We start from the raw sequence: 17,995 nt of genomic DNA on the forward strand, positions 1-17,995 counted from the left end.
TTATTTGAGAGAGCTCAGGCACGAGTTCGAGCTGGGGAAGGAACAGAGGAAGGGGGAACAAGCAGACCCCCTGCTGAGCAGGGGACCCCCCCCCATGTGGGGCTTAATCGCAGGACCCCAGGTTCATGACCTAAGCGGAAGGCAGACGAACTGAGACACCAAGGCCCCCCAGTCAATTGATTCCTAACAAAAGTATTAAGACAATTTAGTGGGAAAAAGAATAGACTTTTCAACAAATGGTAGTACTGTGTCAGCTGCATAGTCACATGAAAATAAAGTTAGACCCCTTCCTCATACTGTGTATAAAAATTTGCTCAAGATTAATCAAAGACCTAACTGTAACGGCTAAAACTTTAACATTTTTATAAGGAAACATAAATGTAAATCTTTGTGACCTTTGATTAGATGTTGGTTTCTCAGATACACCCGGAACACAGTAACCAAAGGAAAAAAAGAATAAATTGGACAAACCTTATTAAAATTAAAAACGTCTGTGTGTCACAGTACACTATGAAGAGAAGTGGAGGGGATCCCTGGGTGGCGCAGCGGTTTGGCGCCTGCCTTTGGCCCAGGGCGCGATCCTGGAGACCCGGGATCGAATCCCACGTCGGGCTCCCGGTGCATGGAGCCTGCTTCTCCCTCTGCCTGTGTCTCTGCCTCTCTCTCTCTCTCTGTATGACTATCGTAAATAAAATAAAAATTTAAAAAAAAAGAAGAAGAGAAGTGGAAAGACAACCCGTAGACTGGGAGAAAATATTTACAAGTCATATGAGTCCCTAATAAGCAGCTGAGATCCAGAGAATGTAGAGAACTAGTCTTCTCGATAAAAAGACAAATAGCCCAGTTAACAACTAGGCAGAGGACTTGAATCAACCTCTCTCCAAAGAAAATATACAAATGGCTAATGAATACATAAAAAGACGCTTCTTCGTCAGGGAAATGCAAGTCAAAACCTCGGCAAAAGTTGCTGGGTCAATGGGTAGAGCATGCGACTCTTGATCTTGGAATTGTCAGTTCTAGAGATCGCTTAACAAATATAATCTTTAAAAACAAAACAAAACCACAGCAAGATACCACTTCACACCCACTAGGTGGCTTTAATCGAAAAGACAGATAATGGTTGCCAAGGACGTGGAGAAATTAGAACCCTCATACAGCGTCAGTGGAAATAGAAAATGGGGAGTGCCTGGTTGGCTCAGTGGGTTAATAAGCATCTGCCTTCGGCTCAAGGCAGATCTAGGGTCCTGGGATCGAGGCCTATGTTGGGCTCTCTCTGCTCGGTGGATAGTCTGCTTCTCCCTCTCCCTCTGCCCCTCTCCGCCCCCCCGCTCATGCTCCCTGTCTCTCTCTCTCCCCGCCCCCCTCAGATGAATAAATAAAATGTTATAAAAAAGCAAGCAAGCAAGTAAGCGTGCACCATAAAATGGTACAGCTGCTTTAGAAAACAGTCTGGCAGTTTCTCCAGAGGTTCAACATAGAGTTACCAAATGACCCAGCAATTCCACTCCTAAGTAATGAGATATGAAAGAGAAAGGAAAACACGTTCACACAAAAACTTGCACAAATATTCACAACAGCATTATTCATAATAGGCAAAACATGGTAACAAACCAAATGTCTATCAACTCATAAGTCAATGTGGTATTTCCATATAATGAAATATTATTTAGCAATAAAAAGGGAGGAAGTACTGGTTCACACAATAACGTGAAAGAATTTGAAACTTTGGGGATCCCTGGGTGGCGCAGCGGTTTGGCGCCTGCCTTTGGCTCAGGGCGCGATCCTGGAGACCCGGGATCAAATCCCATATCGGGTTCCCGGTGCATGGAGCCTGCTTCTCCCTCTGCCTATGTCTCTGCCTCTCTCTCTGTGTGTCACTATCATAAGTAAATAAAAATTAAAAAAAAAAAAAAAAAAAAGAATTTGAAACTTTATGCTAAGTAAAGAAAGCCAGGCAGAAAAGGCCCCATATTATAGGATTCCCTTTTTTTTTTTTTAAATGAAATGTCCACAATAGGCAAATCTAAGAAAGCAGATTAGTGGTTGTGGGGGGCGGTGAGGTCGGGGGGAGGACGGTGGTGTGAGAGGAAATGAAGAATGACTACTGATGGATAGGTTTCCCTTTGGGTTACAGAATTGTTCTAAGACTGATTGCAGTGTTGGTTGTACAATTCTGGTTGTGCAACTAAAAACTGTTAAGGGGTGCCTGGGTGGCTCATTCGGTTAAGCGTTTGCCTTTGGCTCGGGTCATGATCCCAGAGACCAGGGATCAAGCCCCACTTGTTGCTCCCTGCTCAGTAGAGTCTGTTTCTCCTTCTCCCTCTGCGCTCCCGGCCCCACCCGCGCTCATGCGGGATTCTCTTCCGCAAATAAATAAAATGTTCAAATTTCAAAAGAAACGAGACACCTGGGTGGCTGAGTGGTTAAGCGTCTGCCCTCGGCCCAGGGCGTGATCCTGGAGGCCCGGGATCGAGTCCCGCATCGGGCTCCCCGCATGGAGCCCGCTTGTCCCTCTGCCTGTGTGTCTCTCATGAATAAATAGATAAAATATTTTTATTTTTTTTTAATTTTTTTAAATTTATTTACGATAGTCATACAGAGAGAGAGAGAGAGGCAGAGACACAGGCAGAGGGAGAAACAGGCTCCATGCACCGGGAGCCCGACGTGGGATTCGATCCCGGGTCTCAAGATCGCGCCCTGGGCCAAAGGCAGGCGCCAAACCGCTGCGCCACCCAGGGATCCCAATAAAATATTTTTTAAAAGATTTTCAAATTTTTTTATTCATGAGAGATGGGGCGGGGGGCTGGGTGCTGCGGGCAAAGACATAGGCAGAGGGAGAAGCAGGCTCCGTGCAGGGAGCCCGATGCGGGACTCGATCCTGGGACCCCGGGATCACCACCTGAGCCTACGGAAGACGCTCAACCACTGAACCACCCAGGTGCCTCATAGGTGAATTTCTCTCGGTAAAGCTGTTATAAAAACCATCTAGAAGAGTAACTGGCATGTGCGGTATCCATGGTTGAAGTATTCCCTCTGCTGATGATGGGGTGGCGGGGTAACTATTAGAAACATGCAGCGTGTATTACTGGGAAGCATTCTGTTTTATAGGATCTCCTCTATCGAAGATCTAGGTCACTAGTGGATTATGAAAATGCAAATAAAGCACTGGATAAAGCAAGAGCAAAAAATAAAGATGTCCTGCAGGCTGAAACATCCCAACAGTTATGTTGTCAGAAATTTGAAAAAATATCTGAATCTGCAAAACAAGGTACTGTTGTTAGCTTACCGTTTGATCCTGAAGTATACTTCAAGCTATTCTATAAAATTAATCTCATTTCTTTTGTTCACAGAACTTATAGATTTTAAGACAAGAAGAGTTGCCGCGTTCAGAAAAAACTTAGTGGAACTGGCAGAGTTAGAACTGAAGCATGCAAAGGTTAGTGTCACATTGAAGGCTTGATAATTTAAATGACTTCTAATTTAGGAATGAGTCAGTTACAGGGTGCCCGGCCAGCTCGTTGGCCTCTTGAGTTTGAGCCCCATGTTGGGCGTAAAGGTAAGGAAGGAAGGAAGGAAGGAAGGAAGGAAGGAAGGAAGGAAGGAAGGAAGGAAGGAAGGAAGGAAGGAAGGAAGGAAGGAAGGAAGGAAGGAAGGAAGGAAGGAAGGAAGGAAGGAAGGAAGGAAGGAGAAAGAAAGAGAGAAAAAAGAAAGAAGAAAGAAAAGAAAGAAGAAAAGAAAGAAAGAAAGAAAGAAAGAAAGAAAGAAAGAAAGAAAGAAAGAAAGAAAGAGAAAGTTCATTGTGGAATTGATAATAATTCTTTAATGACCTTTTCCTTCTTCCTACAGGCATACACAAATAAGTATTTCTGAATTAGAATTCATAATAATTGGAATTATACTTTTTGAAGATTATTTTACTACTTCAAAATAATTCTGATTTAGAAAATAAACATCCTTCTTCCGGGGTTTTTCTGTAGCGTTTGTTTCCTTCACATCGAGCCCTTTCTTGTAGTTAATATAAAGATACAGCTTCGGGGACACCTGGGTGGTTCAGTTGGTTGAGCGCCCAACTCTCGCTTTGGGGTCAGGTGGTGGTCTTGGAGTTGTGGGCTCCAGGCTCAGCATGGAGTCCACTTGAGATTCTTTCTCCCGCTCCTCCTACCGCTCCCACTCGTTCTCTCTCTCTCTCTCTCTCTCTCTCTCTCTCTCTCTCTAATAACCACTTTTTAAAAAAGGATAAAGTTTGGCCTAAACCTTATAGTGATTTTAAAACTAAAGAATCTTAGAATTGAGAGGGACGTGGGCGCCGGAGTGGCTCAGTGGTCGAGCGTCTGCCTTTGGCTCAGGTCGTGATCCCGGGGTCCTTGGATCGAGTCCTATATCGGGCTCCCCACGGGGAGCCTGCTTCTCCCTCTGCCTGTGTCCCTGCCTACTCTCTGTGTCTCTCGTGAATAAATAAATAAAATTTTTAAAAGAGCCAGAGAGAGAGAGAATTGAGAGGGATTTTACAGAGCACCTAATTTAAACAAGAATATCTGCAGTTTCTCCAAACGGACAGCTCTGCGAGACTCTAGTACCTAGGATGGAAACCAGTATCGTGTTTTGATTAGCTAAAAAAATAAATCACTTTTTTTTAAAGATTTTATTTAAGAAAATAAAAAAAATTTTTTAAAAAAAATTTTATTTATTTATTCATGAGAGACACAGAGAGGCAGAAACATAGGCAGAGGGAGAAGCAGGCTCCTGGTCTGGGACGCTAGCCCAGATGGACGCTAGCCCTGTCCACCCAGGGGCCCCGCCCCAGTCAATAAATCTTAAAAAAAAAAAAGAAAGAAAGAAAAGAAAGAAAAGAAAAGAAAATGTTCAGTAGTTTCACTTGGACACAAAGAGCACCTCTTCTCTCTCAGTAGATCATGCCAGGTAATCCAAAACAGTAATATTGGTGTACGTGGACATTTACTGAAGCATCTGGTTCTGTGGAAAATATTGTACGTGAAACAGGTTAAATAAATAGTTTTAGGTCTTTAAACAGTTACTTCCGTACAAGAAGCAGTTGTTTTCCAAATCCGGTTATCTTCGTGTAGCGTGCTGTGACTTTTTGGTCCGGTTCTTCTGGGCTTCGTAACTTTCTCTCCTTTCCTGTTTAGGGTAACCTACAGTTGCTGCAGAACTGCTTGGCAGTGTTAAACGGAGACACATAAGCCGCACTCCACCTTCGGCTAAAAAGGGCTGCCTTCCTTCAGATTTTATTTTTGTTTTCTGAATGATATTAAAGCATTTACTGCTCACCGGGAAGAAAAGAAACAGCCGACAAAGTGCATCTACTCTCCTTTTTTTCTGAGAAACAATGGAGCGGAGCCGTCCATGGGTTCTGCCGATCTGTGGGGGGACACTGCCCCCCTGTACCCGAATGCTCCCTGGGACAGCCGTGGGTCACCTCGCGCTCCTCCTCTTCCAAAGCCCAGAGTTCAGTCTTTTCCTTAAGTAGCCTCCGTAGCTGTGTTTATTTTATGCGTAGTATTCCTTACGGCTGCCAGCCTCGTTTACGTTTAAGTACTTTCTGAAGTTTAACCCTTTTGAAGATACATTGTTCAAACAAGGGCAAGATTGCCGGCCGTCACCTTCTTTTGAATTTTGTTCTCAAAAGACATTGTGTACCACCTTAGTTCATTCATGTATCCTGGTAAAGCATCGTAATCAGACTTGTTTTTAATTGATGAACATTTCTTAGAAGTTTTGGGACAGACTTTATGTAATCTTTATAAGTATGATTTCTGATGAAGAGCAAATGCATTAGTATGTTTGCCTTAAACTTGTAGACTAAACCAACTATTATCAAATAAAAAGTGATAACAGTGATAGTTTTTTTTAACTCTGTGGTCATTGTATCACTCTAAAATTTGGAGTAGCTGTAACCCGTCTACTCCTTTGTTATGCTTTACAGTACAGGTCCTACGTTTTCTTTTCTTCTTTTTCTTAAAATGGCATATTGAACCAAGTTCCACCAGTCCCTTTACAAGAGGACGAGCTGCTTTCCTGTGTGCGCTTTTTTTGCATTTCATAGAAGATGGAATTGGGCAGAGGCAGGTTAGAAACAGCCATTTCTAAAATACGGGAGCAGACAAAATAAATGGTCTGTTACGGTTTCCTGAATTCCGTCTCCATCTAGCTCAGCTAAGGAACCACGCGACGTGCCATTGAGCCACTTGATAGTCATTCTGGTGTGTAAATCGGTACGTAGAGAGGAAGAGTGCTCTAGGGAACAGCACTTGTCGGTGGGGGCACAGTTGGAATAAAAAGGATACTGATTGTCAGTGATTACGAATATCATTGGCCTTTTGGATGTAGATTAACATCCCGTCATTTCTCCTTTAAAATTAGGTTGTATGGTTTGTTTGTTTGTTGTTGTTGTTGTTGTTTTCTTTTTCACTGTCTAACTTTTCCTCCAGTTGGAAGCCACAGGTATGGCTGTGGGTGGGTTCCTCGTTTACATTTTCCCAGACCCTGTTTGTAGGCCTTAAGGGTAGTCGCCATGATTCCAGCCTCGCGTGTTCTCTTGCCTTACTGGTGTGCCCTTTGATGTCTCTCTCGCTGAGGTGGTTCCCTGATGCCGTTTGAGCCTGATTTTTCTGTTGCCTGAGAAATCTCTGTGTTTTTTCCTCCCCCACGTCTCCTTCACTGGTGAAAATATGCCCATGCGATGCTCTCCGGTGGGTGAACGTGGGACAGAGAGCCCTAGCTTCCGGATTCGGGTGCGGTCCCTTCCCCGGCTGCCCTTGTGGCCTGAGGCGGGTTGGCTTGACCTGTGTCTGCCTCATTTTCTCTACTACAAAGGACATACTGACCTACCTCACAGGGGTGTTGTGAGGATGAATAAACATTGGTACAGTGCTTTGGAAATGTGAAGATGCTGTGTAAATGCTAAGAAACAGCAAGTACAGGGCGGAAAGCTACGTACGACGTTCCACGTGGCCCTCAGCTACTCTGTACCGAGGAGGTCTTTTTGGAGGAAAGGGGTAGGAGAGTGCTAACATGCATCCTTGGTCCCTGGGTCACATTCTTACAGTGTGTGTTGGGGTGGGTTAGACTGCAAGCAGCAGCACGTACGTATTAGAGCAGGGGGGGCGGGGGGGGCTTGATGAATACGTATAGATGAGTTGACCACACTGTCCCAGGGCCTTCTCACAAAACACAGATAAGAACAAAGGTCACTCCCTCAAGGGCCTACTTTAGGAAAGATTCTACTTGGTACCTCCAGACCGACCGAAGCATTCCATACTTCACCGCTGCTAGTTGCCGCTTTAAGAAAACCAAGGTTTCACGGCTCCCGTGCTGGGGCATTCATTACACGTTTGTTGGCCCCCGTCCGTGCCCCTGGGGGACGCGAAGGAGAAACAGGAGGATGCCCCGTGGCCACCCTGCACGGGTGGTAGAGAGTTTCCGGCGGGTGACTGCTGACCCTCTGAGAGGAAAGGAGCGACCTAGGCACTGGGAATAAACCGGGATGGGAACGGTGGGATGGGAAGCAGGGGAACGCGGTTCGCGGGTGAGAGCGGAAAATGAAAAAGAAATTGCAAGAGAGTGGGGGGAAGGCTCCGAAGCGCGGCCGACATGACGGAACAAACAAGAAAACTCGAGCGTCAAGCCGTGGGCAGAAGGCCGTAGACAGCGGACCGAAGCTCGCGGCTGCCCGGGCGGGCGCACGCCGCAGAGAACACGGCGAACGCCCAGACTCGAGGTAAGAACGCACAACGACGGCAAAAGCAGAACCGTAAGAACCCGAAAGTCACAAAGAGCACAACCGAGCTGCTGTTGAACACCCAGATGCCAGGGGAAAGCGCGAACGCAGTCCCCCACTACCACAAATTATGCAGTCGAGTTTCCCACATTTGGGGAAATCGCAGGGGTCAGCACATCCGGAGTGCAATGGATAAGCCTCGCCCTGGGAAAACCACCTTCGTGATCATGGTATCTCCCCTGCCAGGTAAGTATGAGTTGCTCCCCACCCCGACGCACGCACCCTGGCGCTCGCCCCACTCCTTACACACGGTCACTTCACGCCCGCCGCCTCCGCACCCCGGCTCCCCGCGCCACCCCCCGCTGACACCGGTGTCCACCCCACGCACCGCCTCCGGCGCCTTTGTCTCGCCCCACGCGGGCCCCGCGGGCCCCGGCGGTGCCGGACCAGCGGCCTCTGCGCGCCTGCTCATCTGCATACGCCACGCCCCTGTCCCGCGGTTCTCTGGCTTGTGTTTGGCGCCCTGCACATAAAAATAGACGACAAGGCGGGATCTGCTCTGATTTTTTTTTTTTTTTAAGCGAAAATAAGCGTTAGTTTATAGTTCCGGTTTTTGATTTTTGGTGTTTTGTTTTGTTTTGTTTTGTTTTGTTTTGTTTTGTTTTCAAGTAACCTCTACACCCAGTGTGGGGGCTTGAGCTCTGCCTCCTAGTCGCCTGCTGTACTCTGAGCCAGCCAGGCTCCCCACACGCCAGGTTGTAGTTTAAGACCAGACTGAGGCGTTTGACACTCTCATTATCTTTTTCTAACCTTTTGCCACTGAGAAATAGTCTTTTGGACAGTCATCCCTCCATGGGTGTCTACTTTTTCTTTGGCTGACCTGCGGCTTCCAGCAGGTGAGGGCAGGTTTCCTTGACCTGTACGTTTCTCTGGGGATGACACGCTAACTATGTTACGTAAAAAAAAAATAAAATAAAATAAAATAAACTCGGGATCCCTGGGTGGCTCAGCGGTTTGGCGCCTGCCTTCGGCCCAGGGCGTGATCCCGGAGTCCTGGGATCAAGTCCTGGGATCAAATCCCTCATCCGGCTTCCTGCATGGAGACTGCTTCTCCTTCTGCCTGTGCGTCTGCCTCTCATGAATAAATAAATAAAATCTTAAAAATATATATATATATATATAACTCCAAAAACATATATATATAACTCCAAAAACATATATATATAACTCCAAAAACATATATAATATGCTACCGTTTGTCTAGGGAAAATGTGAAAACAAGAAAAGTATACAGTCTTTCAAAAAGACAATAATAAACCAGAACTGATGACAGTTGGGGCGGGGTGAATAGAAAGAGTGATGAGTGATGCTTTACTGAGCGTACCTTCTTTGTGAATTCTGATTTGGGGAACTCTATCAATGCTTTACCTGTATTTTTAAATTGCAGGGCGGAAATCCCTAAAATTGCATATAAGCACGACTGAAACAAACTGTCTCACGAGTAGTATAAACCCCACTGAAATAGGAAAAAAAAATAAAAAATAACCTAGTGAAATGACTTTTGGACACAGTACACTGACTATAAACATCTCATAAACACCTTGTCCAGAGACAAGAACTGCAGAGGTTTGTAGTTCATAGCTATGTCTGTGGAACAATTCTGTAACAATGTTGCATGTATTGTAGGCTTAAGCTAATGAGTAAATGGAGATTGGGGAGTCAAGGTTCTCACTGCCAGAGAAAACAGATCCAAATAGGAGGTGGTGGAATCCCTGTGTGTAAAACTGAAAGTGGAAATTGACGGTATTGGGATGGGCTCATTTCTTTTAATAGAATTAATATAACAGGTACGGGTATACATACATACATACATACATACATACATACATATGGTTTTTTTTCTTTCTTTCTTTTTTACCTCTATCCACCAAAGGGGACTAGAAGGAAAGACAGCATTCAGCTTACCTCCTACCAGGATCTTGCTTTCTAAATGCCATTCTCCACTAAAAAGAACCAGGCCGGGCAGCCTGGGTGGCTCAGCGGTTTAGCGCCTGCCTTCGGCCCAGGGCGTGAATCTGGAGTCCCGGGATCGGGTCCCTCATCGGGCTGCCTGCATGGAGCCTGCTTCCCCCTCTGCCTGGGTCTCTGCCTATCTCTCTCTCTCTCTCTCTCTCTCTCTCTCTTTCTCTGTGTGTGTGTGTCTCAAGAATAAATAAATAAAATCTTAAAAAAATAAAAATTAAAAAGTATATAAAAAATTAAAAGAACCAGTCCTCTGGAAAAGTAGATTTTTTTCAGGAGTCAAGAAAGGTACAAAGTGACCCAGGAACATCTCGTGCCAGAAGATAAAGAAATGCTCCAATAATCGTATGGACGTGTCAAAGGACACAGCAGCCACGCTGCACTTGATCTTAGCCAAGAGGCCGAGAAGTGATTCACAGTAGCCACCCTGAACCGACTTTCAAAGGCCCAATCTGATAACATCTGAACATCAAAATAAATTTAAAAACAGTTATTGGTTACAAACAACTGAATGAAATAACCACCATGAGTTCATATGGATGGTACACAGGGAAGGAGGCAAAGTTCCTCCGTACACTGCAACGCCAACTAATAAATGGAGAATGAATGATGGAATTAGAAGATCAACATTTGTCAATTAGAACGCAAGAGTCCTCAAAGGACGCTAAAACTATTGTGTTAGGGGTGCCTGGGTGGCTTGGTCGGTTTAACGTTCCCACTCTGTTTCGGCTCAGGTCATGATTTCGGGGGTCCTGAGATCAAGCGCCCCGCCCCCACTGGCTCAGGCACTCAGAGGGAAGTTGGCTTGAAGATGCTTTTTCTCTGCCCCTCCCTCCACTTGCTTGGGCCCCCCCAAGCAGACTGCCCGAGTGCGGAGTCTGATGCGGGGCCAGATCCTAGGACCGGTGAGATCCTGACCTGAGCTGAAACCAAGAGTCAGACAGACACCTAACCCACGGAGCCACCCAGACGCCCCTAAGCGATCAACGTTAATACCACCAATAATTGAACAAACTCGCTTCCTGGGCCTCCGAAGGTGGTGCCCAGAGGAGCACACCGTATTAATTTGCTAGATCTGCCATCATAAAAAAAGCTACCACAAAGCGGGTAGCTTCCAAGAACACAGTTGTGTTCTCCTACGGTTCTGGAAGCTACAGGTCCAAAAGCAAGGTGCCAGTAGGACCATGCTCTCTGAGTCTTTGAGTAGAGTCTTTCCTTGCTACTTCCTAGCTTCTGGCGGTCACGGTCAATCCTCGGCTTGCAGCTACATCACTACAATCCCTGCTTCTGTCATCACATCGTGTTCCGTTTGCAAGTATCTTTACCTGGCGTTTTCCTCTCATAAGGAAAACAGTCACACTGGATTAGGGCCTACTCTAGTGACCTCGCCTTAACCTGATGGTACTTGCAAAGATCCTTTTTCCAAATAAGGTCACATTCATAGGTACCGGGCCTTAGGACTTCAACATTTTTGGGGGAAGGACGTGAGCCAACACAACATCATTTATGTACTGTGGGTATCAAAAATACATACCCGGATATACTTACGAGGAAACATAGGACGACTCAAAAATTGAAGGATATTCTACAAAATAACTGGCCTGTAGTCTTCAGAAATGCCTGCAAGATGAAACGTAAAGAATTACCTGGGAGCTATCTCATAGTAAAGTCGGTTAAAGAGACCTGACAACTGGGCTCCCTGCTCAGCAGGGAGTCTCCTCCTCCCCCTCCCCCTGCTCCTCCCCCCCCCCCCCCCGCTTGTGCATGTGCACTAGATAGTATTTATTTGACAGAGAGAGAGAGAGAGAGAGAGAGAGGAGAGGGAGGGAGGGAGAAGCAGACTCCCTGCAGAGCAACGAGCCCTATGTGGGGCTCCATCCTAGGACTCTGGGATCGTGACCTGATCCGAATACAAATACATGTTAAACTGACTGAGCCACCCCTCAAATACATAAAATCTTGAGGGGGGGAGGCGGGGTGACAACTGAATGCAATGCACGATTTTGAATTTTCCTCTGCTGTAAAGGACATTATTGGGACAATTGATGGAAGTGAAATCATGCCTGTAGAGGAATAATATTGTATCAATGTGAATTCCTTCATTTAGAAAATGTTCCCTTTTTTCAACCCAACAGGATGCTATGCTACATTTCCTCGGATCTTTATGCTGCCAGAACCTCAGGGAAGCCTTTGCTGACCGTCTCTTGCCTTGCTCTGCTCCGGAGCAGCAATTATCCAGGGACACAAACAATTCAATCATCTTGCTCATATCGGGAGAGGATATTCATATTTACCTCCACTCGATACCCAGAAAGGATCTTCTCGTATACAAGAGGAAAGGACAAGTGTGGGCAGTGTGAAAGAGGTAACCTAACCCGGCAGGATGGAAGTGGGACATTTCTGTTCATTAGATTTCGGGAGACCGTTCAACACTCCTCCCCAGCCCAACATCTACTCTGTGAAGGGACTCCTTGCCCTGCCTGGGGTCCTGTTCAAAGGTTCCTTTCCTTGTTGCAAGATTAGGTTACTACATAATCTGAAAGGTCATAATCAGGGGTAAAAGAATTTTTTTTTTAAAGATCTTATTTGTTCATTCACGAGAGACGCAGAGGCAGAGGCAGAGGCAGAAGCAGGCTCCCCACGAGGAGTTCCATGCTGGACTGGATTCTGGGACCCCGAGATCACGCCCTGAGCCCAAGGCAGGCGCTAAACTGCTGAGCCAACCGGGCGGCCCGGGTAAACCAAATGTCATGTTAAATCGGTGACAAAACTCTCATCTTGGTATGTAACGTTTAGACAGACGACTGTCTGTTGCGTATTGCGTGTAATCTTTGCGGAAAGGAAGGCGAGACCGAACCCCAGCCCTGAGCCGCCACCACCACTCCCGCGGGGCTCCAGCGGACCCCGCCTTCCTTCTCGGGTCTCCGATCCGGGTGCCGCCTCCCGGCCGCCCGACCCCCTGCCCTCCAGGTGTCCGCCGCCGCCGCGGCCAAAGACTGGGGACTGGGGGGGGGGGGGGGGGAAACGTCACGACGGAGGCGTGGCGTATGCAGATGAGCAGGCGCGCAGAGGCCGCTGGTTCCGGCAGCGCCGGGGCCCGCGGGGCCCGCGTGGGGCGAGACAAAGGCGCCGGAGGCGGTGCGTGGGGTGGGCACCGGTGTCAGCGGGGGTGGCGCGGGGAGCCGGGGTGCGGAGGCGGCGGGCGTGAAGTGACCGTGTGTAAGGAGTGGGGCGAGCGCGAGGGTGTGTGCGTCGGGGTGGGGAGCAACTCATACTTACCTGGCAGGGGAGATACCATGATCACGAAGGTGGTTTTCCCAGGGCGAGGCTTATCCATTGCACTCCGGATGTGCTGACCCCTGCGATTTCCCCAAATGTGGGAAACTCGACTGCATAATTTGTGGTAGTGGGGGACTGCGTTCGCGCTTTCCCCTGGTAATTCCGGTCCCTAAAATCAGACCTTGCTACTAGCTGCGTGCGCGTCGGAGGGCTCGCGCATCGTTTCTCGATCCTTCTCGTTGTTTCGAGTTATCCTTGGAGCCTTTGCGCCCTCCCCGTGTTGTCCTTGTGACCACCCAGGAAGGTGCTCGCTTTCGGTTGTGTCTGTATCTGGCGAAGAACTTCTTTACTCGGGGTGTCTGGGTGGTTAAGCGGTGACCGGGTCTGCCTCGACCCACGGCCTGACTCTGGACTCCTGGACTCCGGGATTGAAAGCCACATCGGGCTCCCAGCACGGACGGAGCCCGCCTCTCTCTGGGTTCCTCAACAATAAAGAAATAATATCCTTTAGGAAAAAGAAAGAACTCCTTTCTTTCAGTGTTTTCGGTATCTTTGAAAAGACTCACATAGTAAGAGGCAAGTCGCTTTCAGCAAACCTCCTGTGGGTTTCTTTGCTTTTTTAAGATCTTATTTACTTATTCATGAAAGACAAACCGAGAGAGGGGCAGGCTCCATGCCGGGAGCCCGACGCGGGACTCGATTCCAGGACTCCAGGATCAAGACCTGGGCTGAAGGCGGCGCTAAACCGCTGAGCCACCTGGGCTGCCCTGCTCCTGTGTTCTAAACCCAAACCAGGAGAACGCGTTTTCTTTCTTTTTAAGATTTTCATTTATTCTTGAGAGAGAGAGAGAGAGACAGAGACACAGGCAATGGGAGGAGCAGGCGCCATGCAGGGAGCCCGATGTGGGACTCGATCCCGGGACTCCAGGATCTCGCCTGGGCCGAAGGCAGGCGCTAAGTCACTGAGCCACCCGAGCTGCCTTTTCTTTTCTCTTTTCTTCTTCTCTTCTCTTCTCTTCTCTTCTCTTCTCTTCTCTTCTCTTCTCTTCTCTTCTCTTCTCTTTTCTTTTCTTCTTCTTCTTCTTCTTCTTCTTCTTCTTCTTCTTCTTCTTCTTCTTCCTTTCTCCTCCTCCTTCTCCTCTTCTTCTTTCTTCTTTTTTTAAGATTTTTATTTGAGAATCCTTTTTCAACTCAACACTTCTTCCTGCCCATCTTCTTTCCTGCAGAATTATTATCAAGGCTTTATCAAAACCTTCATTAGTGTGGTCCAGTGACCATCAGTCTCAGAAGCGTCACCTGCCACCCTGGGGGCATGCTTAAGAATGCAGCATCTTAGGGACTCCTAGCTGGCACACTGGGTTAAGCCTCAGACTCTTGATACCAGCTCAGGTCGTGATCTCAGGGTCTCAGTGGAACCTGCGTAACTTTCTCCCTCTCCCTCACCCTCTGCCGCTCCCCCTGCCCCAAAGGATGCGGCATCTTAGGCTTCACCTTTGCACAACTCACCAAATCATAATCGCCAGTTTAACAGGAGTCCCAGTTGATTCTATACACATTGACGTGTGAGAAGCACGGATCTAACACAGTGTATATTTGGGTTTTCTAACTTTACCCACTGGGACCTAACTTCCCTGAGGGCAGGCATTCTTGCTTATTTTGTTGGCTCTTCCATTCATACTTGGCTGGAATAGCGCATGGCTGTGTAATGGGCTTTTAATATACTTCATGAATTCACTTACTGATCTCAGGCTTTAAAAAGTAGATTCCAACCATGTTCCAGATTCTAGCTCTGAGTCCAGGTAAGATTAATAACACTGTATCCTTCCTACAGAGAAATCACAGAGTTGGAAACACTCACTCCTTGGTCATTTTCAACAGTAGTGTCTTTGAAGGTCATTTGCTTGGGCCCCTCCACGAGAGCTGTGAAAAAAACAGCGGGGAGGATCCGCTGGTCTACACCATCAGCCCCCAACCTAGTCTCCTTCACCCCCTTCTCGCTTTGGAAGAATGGGAGGGATCATCTTACAGACATCAGAAAAAGGTAAGTCAGGGGTATGCGCCTTAACTGCTCTCACATGCCTGCCTCCTGCTCGTGCATTGCTTCACCCTGGGTCAAGCTGTAGGGGAGCCAGAGCCTTATTTTGATCCTTCCGGGTCTCCAGCAGGCCCTTAGAATTAAATGGACAAAAAAGCAGAATAACAGGAGGAAAGCACACGGGGTTTTACGTGTACATAGAGGACCACATAGTAAAATGAAGACCCAAAGAAGTGGCTGGGTGGTTCTCCAAGGAGCCCTGGTCCCTTTTGCTTTTTATTTTATTTGTTTGAAGACCAAGATCTGGTGCTTAATGTTCACGGATACTGGTGTGTCATTGCATCGCCAGTTTAACAAGGCTCCGCACCTATGTTACATCCATTGTTATCATTGTCTTATCCTGCCTTGGCCGGTGGGAAGCCTTTCAAACTGGCTCTGGTGTGCTTGACACGCCCACATCAGTCATTGTACATTTCTTTACTTTTTGACACAGCTACACGTTCCGGGCTTGACGAGGCCCATCGAGACCCAGCCGTGGGGGCCCTTCTGGTGGCTTGGCTCCTTTGCCCCTCCTTTGGCCACCGACCTGGATTCCTTTGACAGAGGTGGCCACCACCTGGAATAGGTCAAGATTCTTTGGATCTCCTGGAGAGGCCCTGCACTCAAAGGAAGAAGGAGAGAACACCAGTGCCCAGATGGGACTCCTTGCCCCGGCTCCATGTGTTTTTAACACACGGTTCAGATCCCATCTAGTGTGTGCCACCCAAGACCACTCACCCACCCTACGCAGGTCCCACAGAGGCACAGCAGGCCGCATCTGCATAGCCTTCCCTTGACTGAGTGTGCCGCCACGCCACCCCTGCACCCTCAAGGACGGGGCGGGGGAGGGAGTACCTTGGAAGCCGCCCACTGCTCTCCATGACTCCCAGACAGGAAGGATCGGCCATGCTTGGGGCCCACACCTGCACTGGCTGGTCACCAAAACCCGCCGCCCCCCCTCCCCCGCCACCTCTCACCCTACTTCCCCAAAGCACCAAAGCTAGGTCGCCGGGCATTCCACACCTCTGCATCTCATCGCAGATGATGGGGGCCCGTCCCATGAAGGTCTTAAGGTTTCCTCTTCGGTCCCTGTCTGCTGGTCTCTGTAGACGGTGACATTAGAGGCTGGGGTCTCTGGGCGACTTCCAAGCCATACCATCTTCCTGAAGGTCACCTGTTGGACTTGCGCGCGGCAGGGCCTCCTGAACCCGCAGAGGGTCCCCTTCAGTCCTTCTTGGTGAGCAGTGGGACTGGGGCTGGGTTGGGGAGAGAACCAGGAGGAGCCTTCCGGGAGAGGAAGGCGTGTGGGGAAACGCAGTGTCCCGGCGGAGAGGCAGAACCCAAACCAAAGAGGAGCCTGTGGGCTCAGAGGCCGCGGATGGCGGCGGCTGGGTCCCCGAGGCCTCAAGGGCCACATTCCCACTGCGGTTCCGCTGCCAGTCCCCCCCGGGCATGCACTCCAGCTGCACTGGAGCCTCTGGAGCTTCCTTCCCACAGGCAGGAGGAGAACACTCCCCCCACCACCCCCAACAGCCCGGCTCCGTCTCCAAGCGAACGAAGCCCACCCACGTTCTCCCCGGGGCTCTCCGGCTGCGCCTCCGTATCCTCCTGCTCAGGCCTTGTCAGTACAGCCTGAAGGGTCTGGCTCCAGGCCAGCCAGCTGGTCAGGGCCCAGCCGCCGGCGGCCCGTGGAAGGGGGTGAATTTGCGTGCGGGTCCGAGAGGGCAGCCGTCCAACCCGCACCCACCGCACCCCCACCGCCACCCCCAGTCTCTGCGCCCTGCCTCCAGCCCTCATCGCCCGACTCCCCGGCTCTCCCTCAGCTCTAAGTCTGCGCTTTGGGGGCCAGTCTCCCCTTCCTTCCCCCCTGCCCCTTTCTGCAGGTGGAGACCCCAGCGGTCGGAGGCCGGAGAGCGGACAAGGTGGAAGCATTGCGTCTGTCTTGCCTCCCCGGGCCACACGCACACACGTAGCAGGAGAATCGGCGCCCCGGCTGACTTCGGAGGTGCGGGGGTGGCGCGGCGTGCGGGCCATCCCTGCTCTGTGGGCGGGAACACTGCCCCCCCGCGGCTGCAGGGACAGGTGCAACGGCACGGGAAGCCTCGAGGGTCCTCGGGCCACCCCCGGGCCTCCCGTCGACCGGAGACCTGAAGGCGCCTCCGAGGTTCTTGCTCATCACCACGGCCAGGCCCAGGCCCGTGGGGGCCCCCGCGGCATCTCGCTTCGGCCAACGTCCGCCTCGACGCGAGCGCGCGGTGGGCAATGGCTTGGGAACTAGCACCCTGAGGTGCTAGTCCCGTCCCGCCAAGTAGATCAGGCGGTCTTCTGTCTGCGTAAGTCTGTATCTTTCGGGACCATACGAGGGGCAGGGAAGAGGGAGACAGAGCCTGCAGCTGGGAGGGACGGAAGCAGGGACCGCCCCGCCCCGCCCCGCCCCGGGAGGTGGGGGCAGGAGACCGAGACCGAGGTGGAGAGGGACAGTTTTCACGAGCGCCCAGACGCCGGGCCGCCTCGGGGGCTGGCCGAAGGCACAAGCCCTTTGCCCACTGCTGTCTGTCTGGGGCGGGGGCGGGAAAGGAGTGGAAAGGGCGCGGGGACGCGCGTGTAGGTAGGCTGCGGGAAGAAGGCGCAGGCGTGTGCCCCTGGCGACAGCACACGCGCGGCTGAGCAGGGGGCTGTCCCCTAAAGGTTCCCCCGACCTGGGCCTGGGGGAAGACGACGACGCCAGGCTGCCAGGGCCGGCGCGGGGCAGAGGCCGTGGCTTCCCGGAGGGCGCAAAAGCGTCAGGCACCTCCTTCGAGCCGGAATCGAACCAGCGACCTAAGGATGTCCGCGCCTAGCCAGCCTACAGTCCTCCGCTCTACCAGCTGAGCTACCGAAGG

The 17,995-nt window shown here is 49.9% G+C and overlaps 1 protein-coding gene and 3 non-coding genes across 4 annotated transcripts in view; 2 read left to right on the forward strand and 2 right to left on the reverse strand.

Moving 5' to 3' along the window:
* Positions 1-5,859, forward strand: part of SNX6 (sorting nexin 6) — a 60,435-nt gene extending 54,576 nt beyond the window's left edge. Inside the window, exons 12-14 of the mRNA XM_055309260.1 lie at positions 3,109-3,268; positions 3,351-3,436; positions 5,148-5,859. Of these exons, the coding sequence (XP_055165235.1) occupies positions 3,109-3,268; positions 3,351-3,436; positions 5,148-5,201 (300 nt within the window). The 3' untranslated portion in view covers positions 5,202-5,859. The remainder of the gene's footprint in view (positions 1-3,108; positions 3,269-3,350; positions 3,437-5,147) is intronic.
* A 1,969-nt stretch (positions 5,860-7,828) lies between these two features.
* LOC129499574 (U1 spliceosomal RNA) lies at positions 7,829-7,992 on the reverse strand. Its single transcript, XR_008662400.1, has one exon. It is a non-coding gene; the product is annotated as a U1 spliceosomal RNA (small nuclear RNA).
* Positions 7,993-13,031: 5,039 nt separating this feature from the next.
* Positions 13,032-13,195, forward strand: LOC129499587 (U1 spliceosomal RNA). The gene has a single exon (XR_008662409.1). It is a non-coding gene; the product is annotated as a U1 spliceosomal RNA (small nuclear RNA).
* Positions 13,196-17,905: 4,710 nt separating this feature from the next.
* On the reverse strand, positions 17,906-17,995 carry TRNAY-GUA (transfer RNA tyrosine (anticodon GUA)). Its single transcript is given in 2 exon segments — positions 17,906-17,941; positions 17,959-17,995. It is a non-coding gene; the product is annotated as a tRNA-Tyr (tRNA).

This window comes from Nyctereutes procyonoides, unplaced genomic scaffold (assembly GCF_905146905.1).
Source record: "Nyctereutes procyonoides isolate TBG_1078 unplaced genomic scaffold, NYPRO_anot_genome, whole genome shotgun sequence".
Classification (NCBI taxonomy): domain Eukaryota; kingdom Metazoa; phylum Chordata; class Mammalia; order Carnivora; family Canidae; genus Nyctereutes; species Nyctereutes procyonoides.